This window comes from Hyperoodon ampullatus (assembly GCF_949752795.1).
Source record: "Hyperoodon ampullatus genome assembly, chromosome: 10".
NCBI lineage: Eukaryota > Metazoa > Chordata > Mammalia > Artiodactyla > Ziphiidae > Hyperoodon > Hyperoodon ampullatus.
Window position 1 is genome coordinate 72,642,949 of NC_136923.1, and position 17,195 is coordinate 72,660,143.

Sequence of the window (17,195 nt, forward strand, 5' to 3'; positions counted from 1 at the left end):
GCAGCTTCACGTTTGAAAGAGATTTTAAAACAGCCTTTATTCCTTAGAACGCTCCGCCCGGCCCTCCTTCCGCCCCTCCACCCCCGGAATCCTGAGCGAACGCAAAAGCGTTGAAAACAGGGGGGCGGGGCCCCAAGGGAGCCCGCACTGATTGGTTGGCGGGAGGGACCCGTCAGGGCCGTCGTTGCGGATTGGCTACTACGTGGAGGAACGCTGTTTCAGGTTGTTCGGCGAAAAATTTCGCCGCTGCCGCCGCCGCTATGGCGACGGGCAAGGGGATGGCGACGCCGCCTCTGTGGCCAGTAGAGGCCCGGTTGGCGGCGCTGCTTCCAGATCTGCTGGTCTTCAGGAAGCCCCGGGGAACGGAGCACGAGCTTGCCACGGCCCAGGGCGTCCTCCTTGGCGTCCACGTGACGGGTGAGGGCGAGGGGAGGTGCGTCGCTTTCCCGACCTGCCGGAGGGGCGGCCGTTGGGCCACAGCTGGTAGGGGCCGCGGCGGTTACGGGCCTGGCCCCGGGGCGAGCTAAAGGCACGGTTTCATTGCACTTTCGCCGCCTCCGCCGGAACCTGAGGGTCATTTTCCGAGCAGGAGGACGCCTTTTCGGACGACCTGTCGTAGCCCTGGAGTTCACTTCAGCTATGATGAAACTGAGACTCAGAAAGGGGAAAGGACTTTTTCGGGGCCATATGGCAGGCTTTGGACCCAAGTTTTTCCCCAGTCCCGAGCATTTTCCAATAAGCATTCTGCTTCATCCAATGATTTTATTTGTTCAGTTATTTCCTTCTTTGGGTCCATAAGTAGGTGCCCGCCATTGTTCTAGGAGTTGAGACCTAGCAGCTACTATGAGAGTCGTTCATTTAACAGGTATTTGTGGAGTTTATGTGCCACGGATATGAAGATGAGTGATTCGGGTGCCTGTCCTCGGAGGAGCTCACCATATGAGTTCTCCATAAAGCTTTCATCCATTCTCCTTGTCAGTGATTTCTCTTATCCCTCACGTGGGTGGGGAGAGGGGAATCCTACAGGTTCCCTTGGCCAGGGAGCCTTAAGAGAGTATGATGGGAAAGCAGTAGCTGGATTCCAATGAAAAGGGCACTTGTGGGTGAATCTTCACCATCTGCAGCTTCTAGAAACATGGGGAGGGTGGCCCTCTGGACTCCCAGAGGCAGCAGCAGCCAGCCTGGCCCTGAGTACTTGCTAAGTAACACCATGTTAAAGGATAATGAAATTACTCATCTTAAAAAGATCCGCTTCCGTTCCACTGGCCTGATGTGTGGAGGGAATAGAGCCTAAAAGTTTAGGATTTGCAGCTAACATAGTAATTTTTGCTTTGTTGGTCAGGGTTTACAGCATTAATGGACAGGTTCAGCCTGAGCTGCAAGTCGGAACATGACATGGACACACTGGCCCACCTCTTCAGTTATTACATTAGTGACATCGTGGAGCGTGAGTGACTGTTGTAGGGGAGCAAGGAGGTGTGGTGATGGGCTCTTGAGGGTTTGTAACAGAAGGGGGCTCGGGGGCACTTTAAAACATACTAAAGTGACATCCTTTATTAGTGTCACCCATCCTTTATTTCTTCAGGTTGCCTCTGACAAGCTAGATCTTTGCCTGTATCTGCCATTCTACCCAGTCGCACATCCTGTTGACTCGGTGTTCAGAAAGGGCGGGGGGGGGGTAGGAAATGCTGGTTTTTACTTTGCATGTTTGTGTTTTATTTCAAAATAAAGGATTCCTCAGGTTGTGTCTTCTAACAGTAATATAATGTGCCTCGTGTGTATATCAGATATAATTTACAGAACACCTTCCCATTGTATTACTGCATTTTGATCCTGTGAAGTAGGACTGAGTGTTTTATTTTCTGCCATGTATCAATACTAAGCTTGTGGATATGTGCCTAATCTGAGGGGAAAAAAAAACCAAAACATTTTCATTTGTACAGTAAACATGTTTTGAGTACCTACTCTGTGACATAACACTGTAATGGGTGCAGGGAGTGCAAAAACCTATTCTTCGAGTTTTCAGTCTAGTTAGGTCTACCTAACAGAAATGACTCTGGCCCTATACCCTTTAGTACTAATATAACATTCCCTTCTTGTACTGACAGTATCCTGTTGAGTTATGTCCATCATTCTGAGATTCACCAGAATGATTACTTTGTGGCATCTTCTTTAGCCACATAAAGTGGCTATGTGACTCACCCCTTACCCCTGAGGAACAAGTATAAAAAATATCTTGGGCATTCCCTGACGTCCCAGTGGTTAGGACTCTGCACTTACAATGCCGGGGCCGAGGTTTAATCCCTGGGCCAGGGTTCAGACTAAGATCCTGTAAGCGAAGCGGCACTGCCCAAACTTTTTTTTTTAATTTAAAAATAAAAAGTCTTTCAATTGATTTCATCAAGTTTAGATGAAAGAAATAGAAATTATGTATCATGTGTGTATTATAACACCAGGAGTTGCTGGGTACTAGAAATACATGGAAAAATAAGAAAGACACAGTGTCCGCCCTCATGGAGATTGTATTATTGGGATCTGATGGAGGGTAGGTGGTAAGAATGAAAGCTGGAAGAGGCATTTGGAGCAGCTGTGGAGAGATGATGGCAATTTCATCTAGGTTAGTGTTTCTCAACCTTGGCAGCACATTAGGTAACAACTTAGGAAGCTTTTAAAAATCCTGAGGTCTAAGGAATAAAGACACAGACCTACTAGAGAATGGACTTGAGGATATGGGGAGGGGGAAGGGTAAGCTGTGACAAAGTGAAAGAGCGGCATGGACATATATACACTACCAAACGTAAGGTAGATAGCTAGTGGGAAGCAGCCGCATAGCACAGGGAGATCAGCTTTGTGACCGCCTGGAGGGGTGGGATAGGGAGGGTGGGAGGGAGACGCAAAAGGGAGGGGATATGGGAACATATGTATATGTATAACTGATTAAATTTGTTATAAAGCAAAAATAAAAACAAAGCAGGAAAAAAGTGTCACTGAAAGTGGTAAAATATAAAGTTTTTCATTAAAAAAATATTGAATTACTTAAAAAAAAAAAAAAAAATCCTGAGGTCTAGGCTTCACCCCAGTTAAATCAGAATGTCTTGGGTTTGCCCCAGGAATAAGGATGTTTAAAGTTTCATAGGCGATTTCAGTGTGCAGTAAAAGTTGAAACCATTGGTCTAGATATATGCAATGAAGGGAGCTGTATAGAGATGAATTGATTTGAAATATATTTTGCAGTTCAGCAGACAGGATTTTCTAATGTGTTGGATTTCAGTGGGAAGTGGTGAGGAAAGGGACTCTCAAGTTTTTTGCCTTTCATAACTGAATTTATGGTGACGTCACTTATCAAGATGGGAAAGATGGCTTTGAGAGAAAATCAAGGGTTCTGTTTTAAATATATTGAGTTTAAGATGTTAATAAGTCAGTCAACTGGAGAAATGAAGTTAGTAGGTATGATTGAGCCTGGAGCTCAGAGAATAGATCTGTTAGAGATGAAAAGTGAATTGATGGCATAAAGATGTTACTTAAAAGAACTGATTGAGTCCACGTGGGGAGAGTGTAAATGAAGAAAAAGAGCCTAAGACTGAGGCTTAAGGAAGTCCGGGGGAGGATTATGATTAGGAAGAAAGAACCTACAAAAGAGACTATAAAGCAGCCAGTCAGGTAGGATTCTGTGGTATTCCTGAAGCCAAAGGGGAGGTAGTGTCTCTAGAAGAAGAGGCCCATTCCAGCTGGGTTGAAAATGAAAAGTGTCAAATATAGTGATGTCTGAAAAATACTGAATTTAGCAAAATGAATGCTGTGATGATTCTGATCATTTTAGTGAAGTGGTGGAAATGGAAGTCAGATTGGAATAAACTGAGAAGAGAATGGTAGAGGAAGAAAATTAAGCATGAATTTGATAGGAGGAGAAACTTGTATATCGCCAGCTCTTTTGAGAGTTGTTTTGCTGGGAATGTAACAAAAATTGAGCTAGTAACTAGAGAAGAAGGCAGAGTCAAGACTAGGTGGGTTAATTTTGTTGTGTTTTGTTTTCTTTAAAAAAAAAGATATTAATGGGAATGATGGAGTAGAGAGAAGATAAGGAAAGGAGTGAAGTTCTTGGGAGGGTGAGAGGGATTAGGATGCAGAGCACGAATAGGGGGATGGCTTTGAAGATAACAGGAGGACTTTTCTTCCATTTTAGAGAAGATGGATATAGGAACAGACAGATTTGAGGAGAAGCTAGGGGAAAGGAAGAAGGAGTCTAAGCCTTGGAGTGAATAAATTGACCAGAAAAGATATGAGGAAAAACTCTGTAGGCCATTCTTTTCATCATATATTATTCTGCCATGATCTGGCATGTCTCTGATTTTGACTCATTTTCCTCTCTCTCCCTTACTTGATTTCAGATGTGCTCTGTTTTGGAGGGGATATCCTAAATATCACAGGTATTTTTCATTTTTTTCTAAATATTTAAAGCACTGTAAGCAAGGAAGACTATAGGTGGAATTTGGCATGTTTGTTTATTCAGCATTGTTTGATTATTTAGTATTTGCTAGGCCCTGGGGAAACAAAGATGAGGAAGACACAGTCTCTGCGTCAAATGATCTCCCAGTCTAATGGAAAAGCCTTGTCCATATTAAGCTCCCAAGTACTTTACATTTTGTTTACATTGAATGACAGGAAAATAAGTGCCTATAAAGCACTCATGAGAAAACTAATGAGAAACTTGGTCATTAATAGCAGAAGCTAAGTAGGTAAGAAGTCTAGCTTGTCTCCTATCTGGAAAACTCTTACGATTATTAACAGCTATATGCCATAGAGTTGGCCTATCTTTTCATTTAAACTTAAAGAAACCACCTAAAATCTTAAAATTCAACTTGAATGTAAACCTACACTTTGTGAACCTCTTAGATCTGTTAGTATACTGATGGAGAGAAGAGTACCAAAAATAGCCCTAGGTTTTAGGAACATTTCAGCTTCTACTTAGTCATGTTTTTATATGCTGAATAGTTTTAAGGATCTAAGGCCGTATTTTAACCTAGTATGATGTATAGGGCCAAGAAACCTTGTCTGACACCTTGCATGATATCTTCTGCATTATTGGGGGCTTTGCTCTGGCAAGTGAATCCAGATGTTTGATCTCTGTCAGCCTATCTTGTGTCTCTACAGGGAATGTGCTCCTGGCACTCTGGACAGTGGAACAGGATCAACTGAGTGACATCATTACCCTGGTGGCAAAATGCAGTCTGGAGATACAGGAGAAATTTGGGATCTACCATACCAGAGAAGGCCAGGACCTGCAGCTAAAGATAGGTATTAGCTACTAAAAGAGTGATCAGTTGGAAGAAAAAAAACAAAACAGTATAAACAATTCAAAAGGTAAATGACAACCTGGAAGAAAATATTTGCAACTTATATCACGTAGACAACGGGTGAGTTTTCCTAACATAGAAAAAACACCTAGAAATCAAGAGAAGACTAACATTCTAACAGAAAAATGAGCAAAGAACATGAATAAATAACACATAAACATAGAAATCATCCCTTGTAACTTGTGAAACACTGGTCAACTTCATAATAAGAAAAATGCCAATTGAAAGTACCAATTGAGATCATTTCTTACCTATAGATATGGAAAAATTCAGATGCTGAACACACTGTTGAAAAGGCTGTGAGGAATAAGCCTCCTCACCCAGTGCTGGTGGGAGTCAACAGTGGTACAGCTTCCATGGAGGGTGATTCAGTAATCTCTCCCAAGATTACAAATGCATTTATTCTTCAACCCAGCAATCCTAACATGTATCCTTCAACCCCAAAGTTTATCCTATAGGTATACCTGAGTATTTATAAAATAGCATATGTATAAGATTATTGATTGCAATATAGATTGTGATATAAGGTTGAAAATTATCTGTAGGAGACTGGTTAAATAAACAATAATAGGTCTACCCGATGAGAGTCTCTGCCACTTAAAGTTGTTTTGATATAGCAGTATCTCCAAAATATAGATGAGAAAAAGCAAGATGCAGAGCACTGTGTTTAGTATGCTACCTTGTGGGCTTCCCTGGTGGCGCAGTGGTTGAGAATCTGCCTGCCAATGCAGGGGACACGGGTTCAAGCCCTGGTCTGGGAAGATCCCACATGCCGCGGAGCAACTAGCCCCGTGAGCCACAATTACTGAGCCTGCGCGTCTGGAGCCAGTGCTCCGCAACAAGAGAGGCCGCGATAGTGAGAGGCCCGCGCACCGCGATGAAGAGTGGCCCCCACTTGCCGCAACTAGAGAAAGCCCTCGCACAGAAACAAAGAGCCAACACAGCCATAAATTAATTAATTAATTTTAAAAAATATATGCTACCTTGTGAGTAAGGAGGAAAAATAAGAATTTTTCTTATTTGTTTATATTTGTATAAAGAAACACTGGAAAGATATATAAGAAACGAATAAAAGTTACCTATTGGGGGAAAATAGTGTAGATAGGTATATAGGTGGAATCAAGACTTTTCAATGTATATTCTTTATATAGTTTGGTTTTTTAATTATGTTACTGTATTACATTATCAAAAATATAATATAATGCCATAGAAATTTAAAAGCTGTACACAGAGGCCATAGTTTCAACAGAGTCAGGATTGAAGGCAAAGCTCTATACGAAAAACTGCTTCTCAGGAGTCCAGAAACCTCAAGGGGTTTCTAAGTTAGGGCAAAAGTTGGCTCTAGCTATTCATTTGTATTTTGAGGAACAGAAGTGAAGAATCATATTGTGAGTTGTATGGCATCTCTCCTATCCTACCATCCTTTTTTTGTTCTTCTTGTTTTTGTTTTATTGATAGATAATTCATAATTGATACTGTACATAGACATATTTATATACTTTTGAAACCATCACCACAATCAAGATAATGAACATATTCAACACTCACTAAAGTTTCCTGTGCCCCTTTATAAACTCTCCATCCCACTACTCCCCTCCCCATCCCCAAGCAACCACAGATCTATCACTGCTTTTTTTTTTTTAGCCAGCTTGCAGGATCTTAGTTCTCTGACTAGGATTATTTATACACTTTTTGATCTACAATAGGATTATTGTCAGTTTTTGACTATTACAAATAAGGCTGCTATGAACATCTGTATACAAGTCTTTGTGTAGACTTATGCATTTATTTCTCTTGGTTAAATACCTAGGAGTGAAAGGGCTGAGTCATAACGGTAGATGCATGTTTAACTTGTTGAGAAATTGCTTATCTTTTTCCCAAAATGGTTGTACCATTTTACATTTCCACCAGCAATGTGTAAAGGTCCCAATTTCTCCATGTCCTAGTCAACATTTATTATTGTCTGTTTGCAGAACTTCCTTTAACGTTTCTCATAGTGTGGGTTTGCAGGAGATGGGTTAGTTTAGCTTTTGTGTGTCTGAAAAAAATCTTTATTTCACCTCTGTTTTTGAAAGGTATTTTCCCTGGGTATAGAATTCTAGATTGACAGGAATTTTTTTCCTCTTACATGAAAGCTGTTGTTCTACTGTCTTCTAGCTTGCAGTATGTCCAGCAGGAAATCTGCTTTCATCTATATTTTTGATTCTTTGTATATAATGTCCCTCCCCTTCCACCCCAGCTACTTTTCAATTTTTTCTTTATCACTGGTTTTAGGTAAGCGGATTGTGATGTACCTTGGTACACTTTTCTTCATTTTTCTTATACTTGGGACTCATTGAGATTCTTGGATCTATAGGTTTCTAGTTTTTATAAAATTTAGAAAATGTTCTGCCATTATTTCTTCAAATAATTTTTTCTCTCTTCCTCCTCCTCTGTGTAGTTACACACATATTAGGCTGCTTGAAATTGTCCCACGACTCACTGATGCTGTTTTCATTGTTTTTCTATCTTTTTTCTCCCTGTGTTTCATTTTGGATGGTTTCTATTGCTATGTTTTAAAGATTACAGATCTTTTATTTTGAAAAGTCTAATTTGCCTCTGATCTAATATATTTTCTTGTGTATTTTTGTAGTGTATTTTTCATCTCAGACCTTGTGGTTTTCATCCATATGAAGATACCATATCCTCCATGTCCCTACTTGTTTAGTATCTCTCTAGTTCTTGAATATATGGAATATAGTTATAACTTTTAATGTCCTGTCTACTAATTCTTTCGCCTATGTTATTCTACACTGGGCTTGATTGATTGATTTTTCTTCTTATTATGGGTCATATTTTCCTTTTTCTTGGCATACCTGGTAATTTTTGATGGGTGCCAGGTGTGAATTTAACCTTGTTGAGTGCTGGATTTTTAAATATTTCTGTAAATATTCTTGAACTTAGTTCTGAGATGTGGTTAGCTTAATAGGTTTTGCTTTCACATTTTGTTGGATAGGACCAGAGCAGTGTTTAGTCCAGAGCTAGTTTTGCCCCATTGCTGAGGCAGACCACTTCCGAGTACTGTACCTAATGTCCTGTGAAGCATGAAGTTTAATACTCTGGCTAGTGGAAATGGGAACTATTCCCAGCCCTGTGTGATACTAAGATTGTTCCCTCTAATCTTTTCAGGGGGCTCTTTCCCTAGCCTCAGGTTGTTTCCTCACACTGATGCACTTAAAGACCTGAGGGGGACTCAGTTCTCTGGAGTTCTGTGGCGTTTTCTCTCTACGCACTCTCCTCTCCAGCACTCACAGTGCCCTGTGAGCTCTAGCTAGCTTGGCCTCCTCAGACTCCTACCTCTGTCTCCTCAACTCAGGGAGTCCTCCAGGCTGCACCTGGGCTCACCCTCCCTGAGATGTGTACTGGAAACTCCCTCTAGGCGGTGGTGAGCTGGGGTATCAGAGAGTTCGCCTTGTTTGTTTCTCATCTCTCAAGCATACTGTCCTTAATTACCTAATGTCCAGTATCTTGAAAACTGTTGTTTCTGTTGTTTTGTGTATTTTTCCAGTTCCTTGGTTGTTCCAGGCATTAAAGTAAATTCACTGTCTGTTGCTGCACGTTGGCCAAAAGTATATGTCTCTTGCCATTCTTTTAAAACTGCTTTTTCCCTTGTTTTTAGTGTGGATTGGGTGACTTACCTAAGGGCATACTTCTCCCGGTTATAGTAATTTCTTCCCTGGCAAGCAAACCCGTTTTTCAGCTGTTATTAGCAGTAAGAAATCCCCCAGGACAAGAAAAACAGGAGGCAGAAATAAAGGGTATGGCAAAGCCGATGTGTGGTAAAATACTGTTTGTCTACTCACTGAGCCCTGGTTACGTATGAGGAGAGCTGGTGTGGTCACGGTGGCAGCAGTTCCTGAGCATAATCATCTGGTCTCTGCCATCAGGACCTAGCTGTCCATTAGAAGAGCAATTTAGAGACAAGACTCTTGGATGCCTAAGATCCAAGAGTTTCTTCCCTCATACAACCCAGGCTTGTCTGAGTGTCTGTCTCTAAGTGTGTTTAAGACAGAAGGAAATCTGGGGCAAGGTATTCTTCTTGAGGGGGAGCTCACCTAATATTTCTGCAACTGTGGGTAATAACGAGATATGGCGTGATGCATAAAGCAGTGTGAGGATTCCAGACCCCAGCCTTTGCATAGTTTTCCAGCTGAGTTTGTCTATTCACCACTTGTCTCCTTTTCTCTGGATAGGTCTGTCTGCAGGTCGATTTTCCCAGGTTATTGTTGGAGACGATCAGCGACAGTACCTCTTGGTGATTGGGCGTGATGTAGACGGTGTCCAGTTAGCTCAACGGTTGGCTCAAGCAAATGAGATTGTCTTGTCCTGGAACTGCTGGAAGCTCTGTGAGCAGTACATGTTTGAAGTGGAAATCATGAGGGAGGATGAAGCTGTGAAGGTAGGAGGTTGGTCACATCCATTGAACGTCCTGAAAAGGCCTTCCTACTGCATAGGGCAGTGCTCTGGTGGTGCTCAACACCAGACCAAACCAACCACTGGAACTTTATTTTGGAGGGAGGTGAGGGATATTCTCCCAGGAGGACAGACGAGGCAGAACAGTAAGGCTGAAAAGATAAGTGATAAACAAGGGAGATGGCATCCTTAGCCCCTCTATTAGGGAACCAAAGGTAATCCAGTTGGTGGGTGGGCACAGAATTGAGCAGTTTCCTTTCTATAGTTAAGAGATATGCGGATCATTGACCCATTTGACTTTGATGAGCATTTTTACAAGTGCCTCGATTACCTGCCACATTACCGGACAAGTGCTGGTAAGTTATTTTGTCCTTTATTATACCCATGCCCAAAATTTCAAAGATTAATTTTCCACATGGCTGGAGACATTTTGTTTGCTTTCCTTCTCTCAGACATTCTAAGAACTGCCCTGGAGTTGGATCCAGACTCTGCACTTGAGCAAACCCTGCGGAAGCACATAATGAAAAACCTTTTGAAGAAGGTTATTTCCTAGCTCTTGAGTCATTGTGTGCAGACTGTGTGTGTGTGTTTGTGTAAACAAGTGTACATGTACAAATGTGACAACCATTTGATTGATCCAGTTCATCTCCCGCTTCCCATTGTAATACCAGCAGATTTTCCCATCTGCACCAATTACTGTGATGACATGTCTTATAAGTTTAGATTTCTCAGTCCTACAAAGTAGAAGCCATATTTGGTTTTTGTTTGTTTGTCCCTCTAGAAACTAGTACACTGTAAACAGGGTATAGAGTATGTGCTTGGTAAATAAGTGTTGATTGATTGTTTATATGTGAATCCCATAGTAAGTGATATAATGACTAATAGAATTGGACATATCAAACTGTGTCTTAGAGAGGAAATATAAAAGCTTGGCAAATTTCATCAGTGAATTAGGTTTAAAGTCAAGCGATTTTAACTCCAAGCGCACTGGTTGTATATCTTCTATACCTCTTGAACCTGAATTTTAAGTTTTTTGTCTGACATCTTTAAGTCATTTTCTCATGTTTACCATGGACTATAGAATTTAACTGCCTAAACATGATACTAAAAGTTGAAGATACAGTCAAGGTAACTCACTGTGTCTTTGTAGATTGATGAAGGCCAACCTATGGAGTATATATCCGAATTCCGTACTGTGACTATGGTTTTGGTCAGCCTAGAATTCCACAAGACAGCATGGATGTTGCATTTGTGTCCTCTTATCCAGGAGGCTGCCTTATACATCTCCACAGTGATAGAGAAAGGGGGTGGCCAGCTGAGCCGGATCTTTATGTCTGAGACAGTAAGTACAAGGGAACTTGACATATCAACATTAAAGGTGAGTGAGGAATAATAGTCTTAAGACAATTATAATAGTCTTATGTTATTATTATAACATCTTATGTTATCTCTCACATAACACAGACATAAGTCAGACTCTCTGCTTCTTATTTTGTAATAAGCTATGTTACATTAAAACTTCAAGTAATAATATTTAAGGAACGGGATGTTCTAGGTAGTTTAATTTTCAGGGTAACTGAGTGTTATCCTCCATATCTTTTTTATTCTCTTCTTGTTGAAAAATCCTTATGAAAGCATGAAGAATGTTTTTCTGGCTCTATTAGTAAAGTAAGTATAATCAGATCCTTCTGAGGTAATTTAGGAGCTTGAAAAAGAGCAGTATCATACTTGACATTATAGGTAAACAAAATATAGGCAGATGGACTTAGCTCAAGGTAGACACTAGAAATTGAATTTTTGAAAAGTTCTTAACATCGATTTTTCTTATGTTTTAAATTTCAGTTCTTTAAATAGTTAAATCAAGATTTTTTTTCTTCTTTTTTTAAAATGTCCATGTTGATGTGGCCTAGAACGTCCATTTCATGAATCTTATAGAATCCTACATTCCTAATAGAAAACTAGCCAGGAAGGGGTCTGGCTTCATTTAGGGAAGTTGGTTCAGTTGAGGCGAGCCATATTTCTTCCCCAGGTCAATTTCCCTTTTCTTTCTTTGTCACCTATCTCAGGGCTGCATGTTCCTCTGTGTTTTCGGCCTTCCTGGGGATAAGAAGCCAGATGAGTGTGCACATGCCCTGGAGAGCTCCTTCAGCATATTCAGCTTCTGCTGGGAGAATCTTGCTGAGACCAAGTGAGGAGGAAGGTGGGGCAGAGAGGAGCTTCTCAGGCCCAGGGGGCTCTTCAGGCAGGGTAGGAGGCAGTAACAAGTAGCAGGGGTTGAGGGCATCCAGTGTCTGCCTAAAGGGGTGGGAACATGCTGAGGGAAGTCAGAAAACAAGACATATTAAGAAATTACTAGGTACAGAACTATGTACTAGATAGCCAGGGGAAATGGATATAAGTTTCTGTCCAGTGGGGTGGGAGGGGGGAGCTATAGAATACGCATAGCAAGATTCAAGCAACAAGCAAACATATAAACTAATATGCACATAATACATCTGTATGTGAAGAGAAGGCTGCCTGTCTATGGGGAGGGGAGGCGTGGGAACAGATGTTGTGGGACAATTGCCTAGATAGGAAGGGACCACAGCTGGTTAATGCTCTCCTTGGCTTTCACTCTTGGTCTTTCCCAGTCCTGTTGATTTTTTTGGAATTCACACTGAACTGATCTCCTGCCTCCGTATTCACCCCACCCTCCCACCTACAAAAGCCTAGCCCTAACGAAGTTATAGAAAATTCCATTTTCTGTAGTGCAACTATGACATGATTTGGTTGGAATTTTTCAAATGACCTTTTTTCTTTTTTCACTAGAAAGCTGTGAGGAAAGCCATGTACATGAATAGATTTGAAAAACGCTCGTTCCTCATGTCAGCACTGAGTCAAAGATTTGTTTGCTTGCCATACTTATTCAAGATGAATACAAATTATCTCACATATTTACATAATGCTCTAACATTTTTAGAATACTTTAGTATATGCTACCAGTGTGAACTTTTGTATCTGTTACACATGAGGAAACTAAGGCCACAGAAGAGTAGCTAGTAGCATGTAGCAAAGCTGGTAATGAAACCCAGAACTTCTGCCCTCAAATCCTGTGTTATTTTCATTACCTCACAGCTGCCTCTTATAAAATACAAATATTCCCCAAAAGGGATAGCATATATTACTATGTGATAACCATTGTAGAGGCATACTCATAGGACATTAGTACTGAAAAGGAACTTAGAGATTATCTGATCCAACTCCTTATTTTATAGATAACAAAGCTGCTACAGTTGCTTCATAGATACTCAAACCCTTAGTCCAAAGCAGATACGTGGTGGCACTTCCTTCAGGCTCGGTGAGATCTGCGGATACTCGTACAGCCTGCTTTCCAGTCGCATCTCCAGTGTGAGTGTGCTAAGCCATTCCTTTCAGTGCTGGTCTATTCTGTTTTCAAATTTTGCCTTGACCTCTGGTCTTCAAGAGTCCTGCTGTTAACCCTTACCCCTGAATAAGACAGTCATTTCTTGGTCATTAGAGGCTATCTTACAATGCCTTTAAGGATGCCTTCTATGAGTCTTAGACCATAACTTGGTCTTTTCAGTCTTTTTTAGTTGAGAATATAGTAGATGTTAGGCGCTAGATAGGATCCTAAGAGTTCATCTCATTTGGCCTCCTTAACTTAAGGAAAGTAAGATCCAGAGGTTACGTTGGAAAGCCAAATAGTTTGACAGTGTTAGATCCTAAAAGCTAGTTTCCAGGTCAGTGTTTTTTTCCTTGAAGATAATGACTAATTTATTGATTTCCCGAAGTGTGGTAGGACATTAGTCCCTTAAAAAATCCTGAAAAAAATATTTTCATGGCCAAGTATGTTTGGGAATTGATGCAACTATATTTCCTTCCTAAAGATTCACAATATACATTAACATCAAAGTTTCTGAGCAGTCTTACAGTAAAGAAATTTGTTATATTTTGTTTTATTCAACCTTTCCCAAATTTACTTGATCACCAAACACCAAGACCTGTAAACACCCAGAAGAATGAATGTTCTAAGGAGCATATTTTGGGAAATGCTGCACTAACCAGATGCTGAAGTTTGCCTTCTTCACCTGTAACTCAAGTTTAGAGACAGGGTCTCAGAGGTGCCTGTGTGGCATCGGTAGCAGATACTGTTGCTCATGCCTCTCTGCATCGCACCAGCCTCACCCAGACTCAAAACCACCTCCATGTCTCCTTTCTCAATGACCCTGTTCACCTTGGGTCATCTTCTAAGTTCCTCTTTCTAGTCTAGGAAATAACCTTCAGTTTTCAGTTCATTTACAGAAGAAAGATGATTCCCTGTGTCCAGTGATTGATCAGGCTTTTCTGGTTTGTGACTATTTCTCCAGGATATTTTTGAGACCCAGGGAGTGCAGTCTCCATATCTCATCATAACAGTTTTGTAGCCCCAGAAATACTTTACATATATGAGTAAATAATATATGTTTCCTCAATGAAGAACACTTTTAAAAATATTTTTTGGAAAGGATAGAACATGGACCACCAGGAATAGCAAGGGGGAATTATAAAGTACAACAGAAAGAAATAAGAAATAACCAAGTGAAAAAAGTATTACTTGTTTCATTATCATAGTCTTGCTAACAGCTGAGTTTCTGGCATGCATAAATGCATTCATTCAACAAGCATTCATTGAATAAGCCTCAAGCCAGGCACTGTGCTAGGTATGGTGGACATAAAGAGAAATAAGACACTACCTCCTCAGCTCTGTAAACAACTAATTTTAATACGGTGAAACTTAAATGTAGGAATAAAACACCTTAGGAGCTACAAAAAAAGTGCTGTGGGAAGAAATAGTTCTCCCCAGAGGTACTAGAGAAGTCTTGACTATAGAGATGATTTTTGAGCCAGTTGTGAAGGAAAGGCGTTCAACAGGTGGAGAAAGTGGGGAAGAGTATTTTAGACAAAGGAAGCATTGTGAGACAGCAGATTTTCAGTCATTCTTGGGGTGGTAGCAGGACCAACTGCCTAGTTCTTGTCTTGAGTGTCTCTGATTCACTCTGGGCAGTGGGCCCAGTGAGTGAATATAAGAGTCCTCAATCCTGTCCTTAGAGGAAGACAGGAAAATTTTGATGGTCTGGGAGACATCAGTGTTAGGATTGTTGCCACTTTTCGTGCTCTCGGTGAACAACTGAAAATTGTTTATTTGTAAATTTAACTTGAAGTTAATTATGCTTCATTGCACCTTCTTTCTCCAGATGTATACCTTGTTACCTGTCACATGAAATTTTCATGTCAGTCAAGTAAATCTGCTTATTCTGTTATGCATGAATTGTTCATTGCCACCTTTGAGCCTTTGCCTCACCTGGAATAGTATATGCCCTTTTTAAAAATAATTTATGTTTCTAGTGCTTTTCCATCCATGGCCTAGGTAGGACCACTTTTCCTTCCACCTCTTCCTATTTCAAACACCTCCTGTGTTCTAGCCATCTTGAACTACTTAGTTTTGCACAAATACACCAGGATTGCTAAAGCCTGTGCCTTTTCCCACTGGACAAAATGCCGTTGCCTCACTTTGGCAGTACTTCAGCTTTCAAGGTCTGATCATGTGTCCTCTCCTTTATGAATACTTTATTTCTAATCTCCAGTATCAGTTAATGCATCCCTTTGTTTGCTCTGTTAATTGCTGTATTGATCTCTAATATGTAGTATTTTCTTGCTAACTTATGAATATATCTCTTCACCTCCCTCAATCTCCTTCACCAGCCCAGACTGAACTTCTCCAGGACAGGGTATTTTAAACACCTAGCCCAGTACTTGGTACTGTACATGCTTCTCAGAGCTTATTAAGTGAGTGAATGTATGCATGTGTGAATGGATGAATGAAAAAATATTACTCCTTTTAAAAACTTTATTTCAAAGACTAATTTGCTTCAGCAAGCCTTCCATCAACAGCCTGATATTCTGAGTATTCCTTTACTCTCACATTCTGGCATTATTTGATCCATTAACCCTGTATAGATCTGTTGATCTACTTTTCATTTTGGGGTTTCATGTGAAGCAGCATGGTGTGGTGGAAATAGCACTGGTCTGGGAGTCAGGAGGCCTGGATTCTCATTCTGGCACTAATATTAACTCTTGTACAACTCTGGGAAAGTTAATTAAGTCCTTCAGTTTTTCTTTTTCTTTTGTCAAATGGGTTTTAAATATTTGCCCTACGTACCTCACATGTTTGTTGTTAATTATCCCTCAAAGAATCAGATGAGGTAATGAATTTGAAAATACTTCAAAAAGCACATAAAGAGTATCTGACAGATATAAGGTGTTTTTAGTGTTTTTACTAATAATAGCTCCTCAACTAAAATTCCTAGAGTAGGGGGACCATTTTGTTCCTTTTGACTATTTCCCTAATATTCAGTACTTTGTACCCACCATGTGATGCAAACTGACAGCAGCCTCTGGCCTTTTGCATTCTGAGCTCTAAAACTAGACTTCTGGATCTAGGGAGTGGCAGATCTAGTGCTGGACTTGGTGGCTTCTGAGTGCATATTTACCCACGGTTGCTTTTCTGATCCCCAGGCTTGTTTCCATCAGTATCACCAGTGGACCAGTATTCTGTGGCATGGTTGGGGCAGTAGCAAGACACGAATATACAGGTAGAATAGGACATTGGACTGTTCGCTCTGTGACTTAGGGGGTGAAGGTAAAGGAGGTGATCTAAAAATTCTCCATCCTTTTCTGTCTCCCTGATACAGTTATTGGCCCAAAAGTAAGCCTTGTGGCAAGAATGATAACTGCTTATCCAGGTTTGGTGTCCTGTGATGAGGTAACGTATCTAAGATCTATGCTACCTGCTTACAACTTTAAGAAACTGCCAGAGAAAATGATGAAAAACATCTCCAACCCAGGGAAGATGTATGAATACCTTGGCCATAGAAGATGTATGTGAGTGTCATTATGTGATAGTTCAGTCCCATCTCTTTTATAGAATCAGAGCATAGGAATAATCAATGCTTGATTATATGAAATTAGAAAGAAAGATGCTTTTAGTACTGGCCTGATGGAATAAGAGACATAAGAGGAGGGTTTCATATCTGAGATCTTTAGCTTTTATGTTTAGCTCTTAGCTAGTTCCTCAGGGAACAACTTCTGTCCTACAGGAAGAGAATAGCAGTAGGTCACTAGTCTAGATGTTCTTTTTTCTATGTGTACTTCACAATTTATTTACTTCCCTGAGCCTGGAACAATAAATAGTTTTTCTCCCCTTCCAAAATTTTTTTGTGTTTTTAAAACTCTTTGATTCAGAACTCTGGACCTCTTTAGTTGCCTGAAAGTACTTATTTATAAGGACAACTCATCCTCTGTCTATTTAAAAACATATTATCTGTCTATCCCAGTCTATTTTTAATTAAC

General features: G+C 40.6%; 1 protein-coding gene across 1 annotated transcript in view; it reads left to right on the forward strand.

The window, feature by feature from the left end:
- Positions 1 to 260: 260 nt before the first annotated feature.
- The window catches only part of LOC307058607 (adenylate cyclase type 10-like), a gene marked incomplete at its 5' end in the record, with an annotated part of 39,869 nt that continues 22,934 nt past the window's right edge, over positions 261 to 17,195 (forward strand). The window contains 13 exon segments of the mRNA XM_079712137.1: positions 261 to 417; positions 1,343 to 1,447; positions 4,389 to 4,427; positions 5,152 to 5,297; positions 5,612 to 5,776; positions 5,779 to 5,812; positions 9,587 to 9,792; positions 10,072 to 10,162; positions 10,259 to 10,347; positions 10,957 to 11,148; positions 11,873 to 11,994; positions 16,362 to 16,438; positions 16,538 to 16,727. Of these exon segments, the coding sequence (XP_079568263.1) occupies positions 261 to 417; positions 1,343 to 1,447; positions 4,389 to 4,427; positions 5,152 to 5,297; positions 5,612 to 5,776; positions 5,779 to 5,812; positions 9,587 to 9,792; positions 10,072 to 10,162; positions 10,259 to 10,347; positions 10,957 to 11,148; positions 11,873 to 11,994; positions 16,362 to 16,438; positions 16,538 to 16,727 (1,613 nt within the window).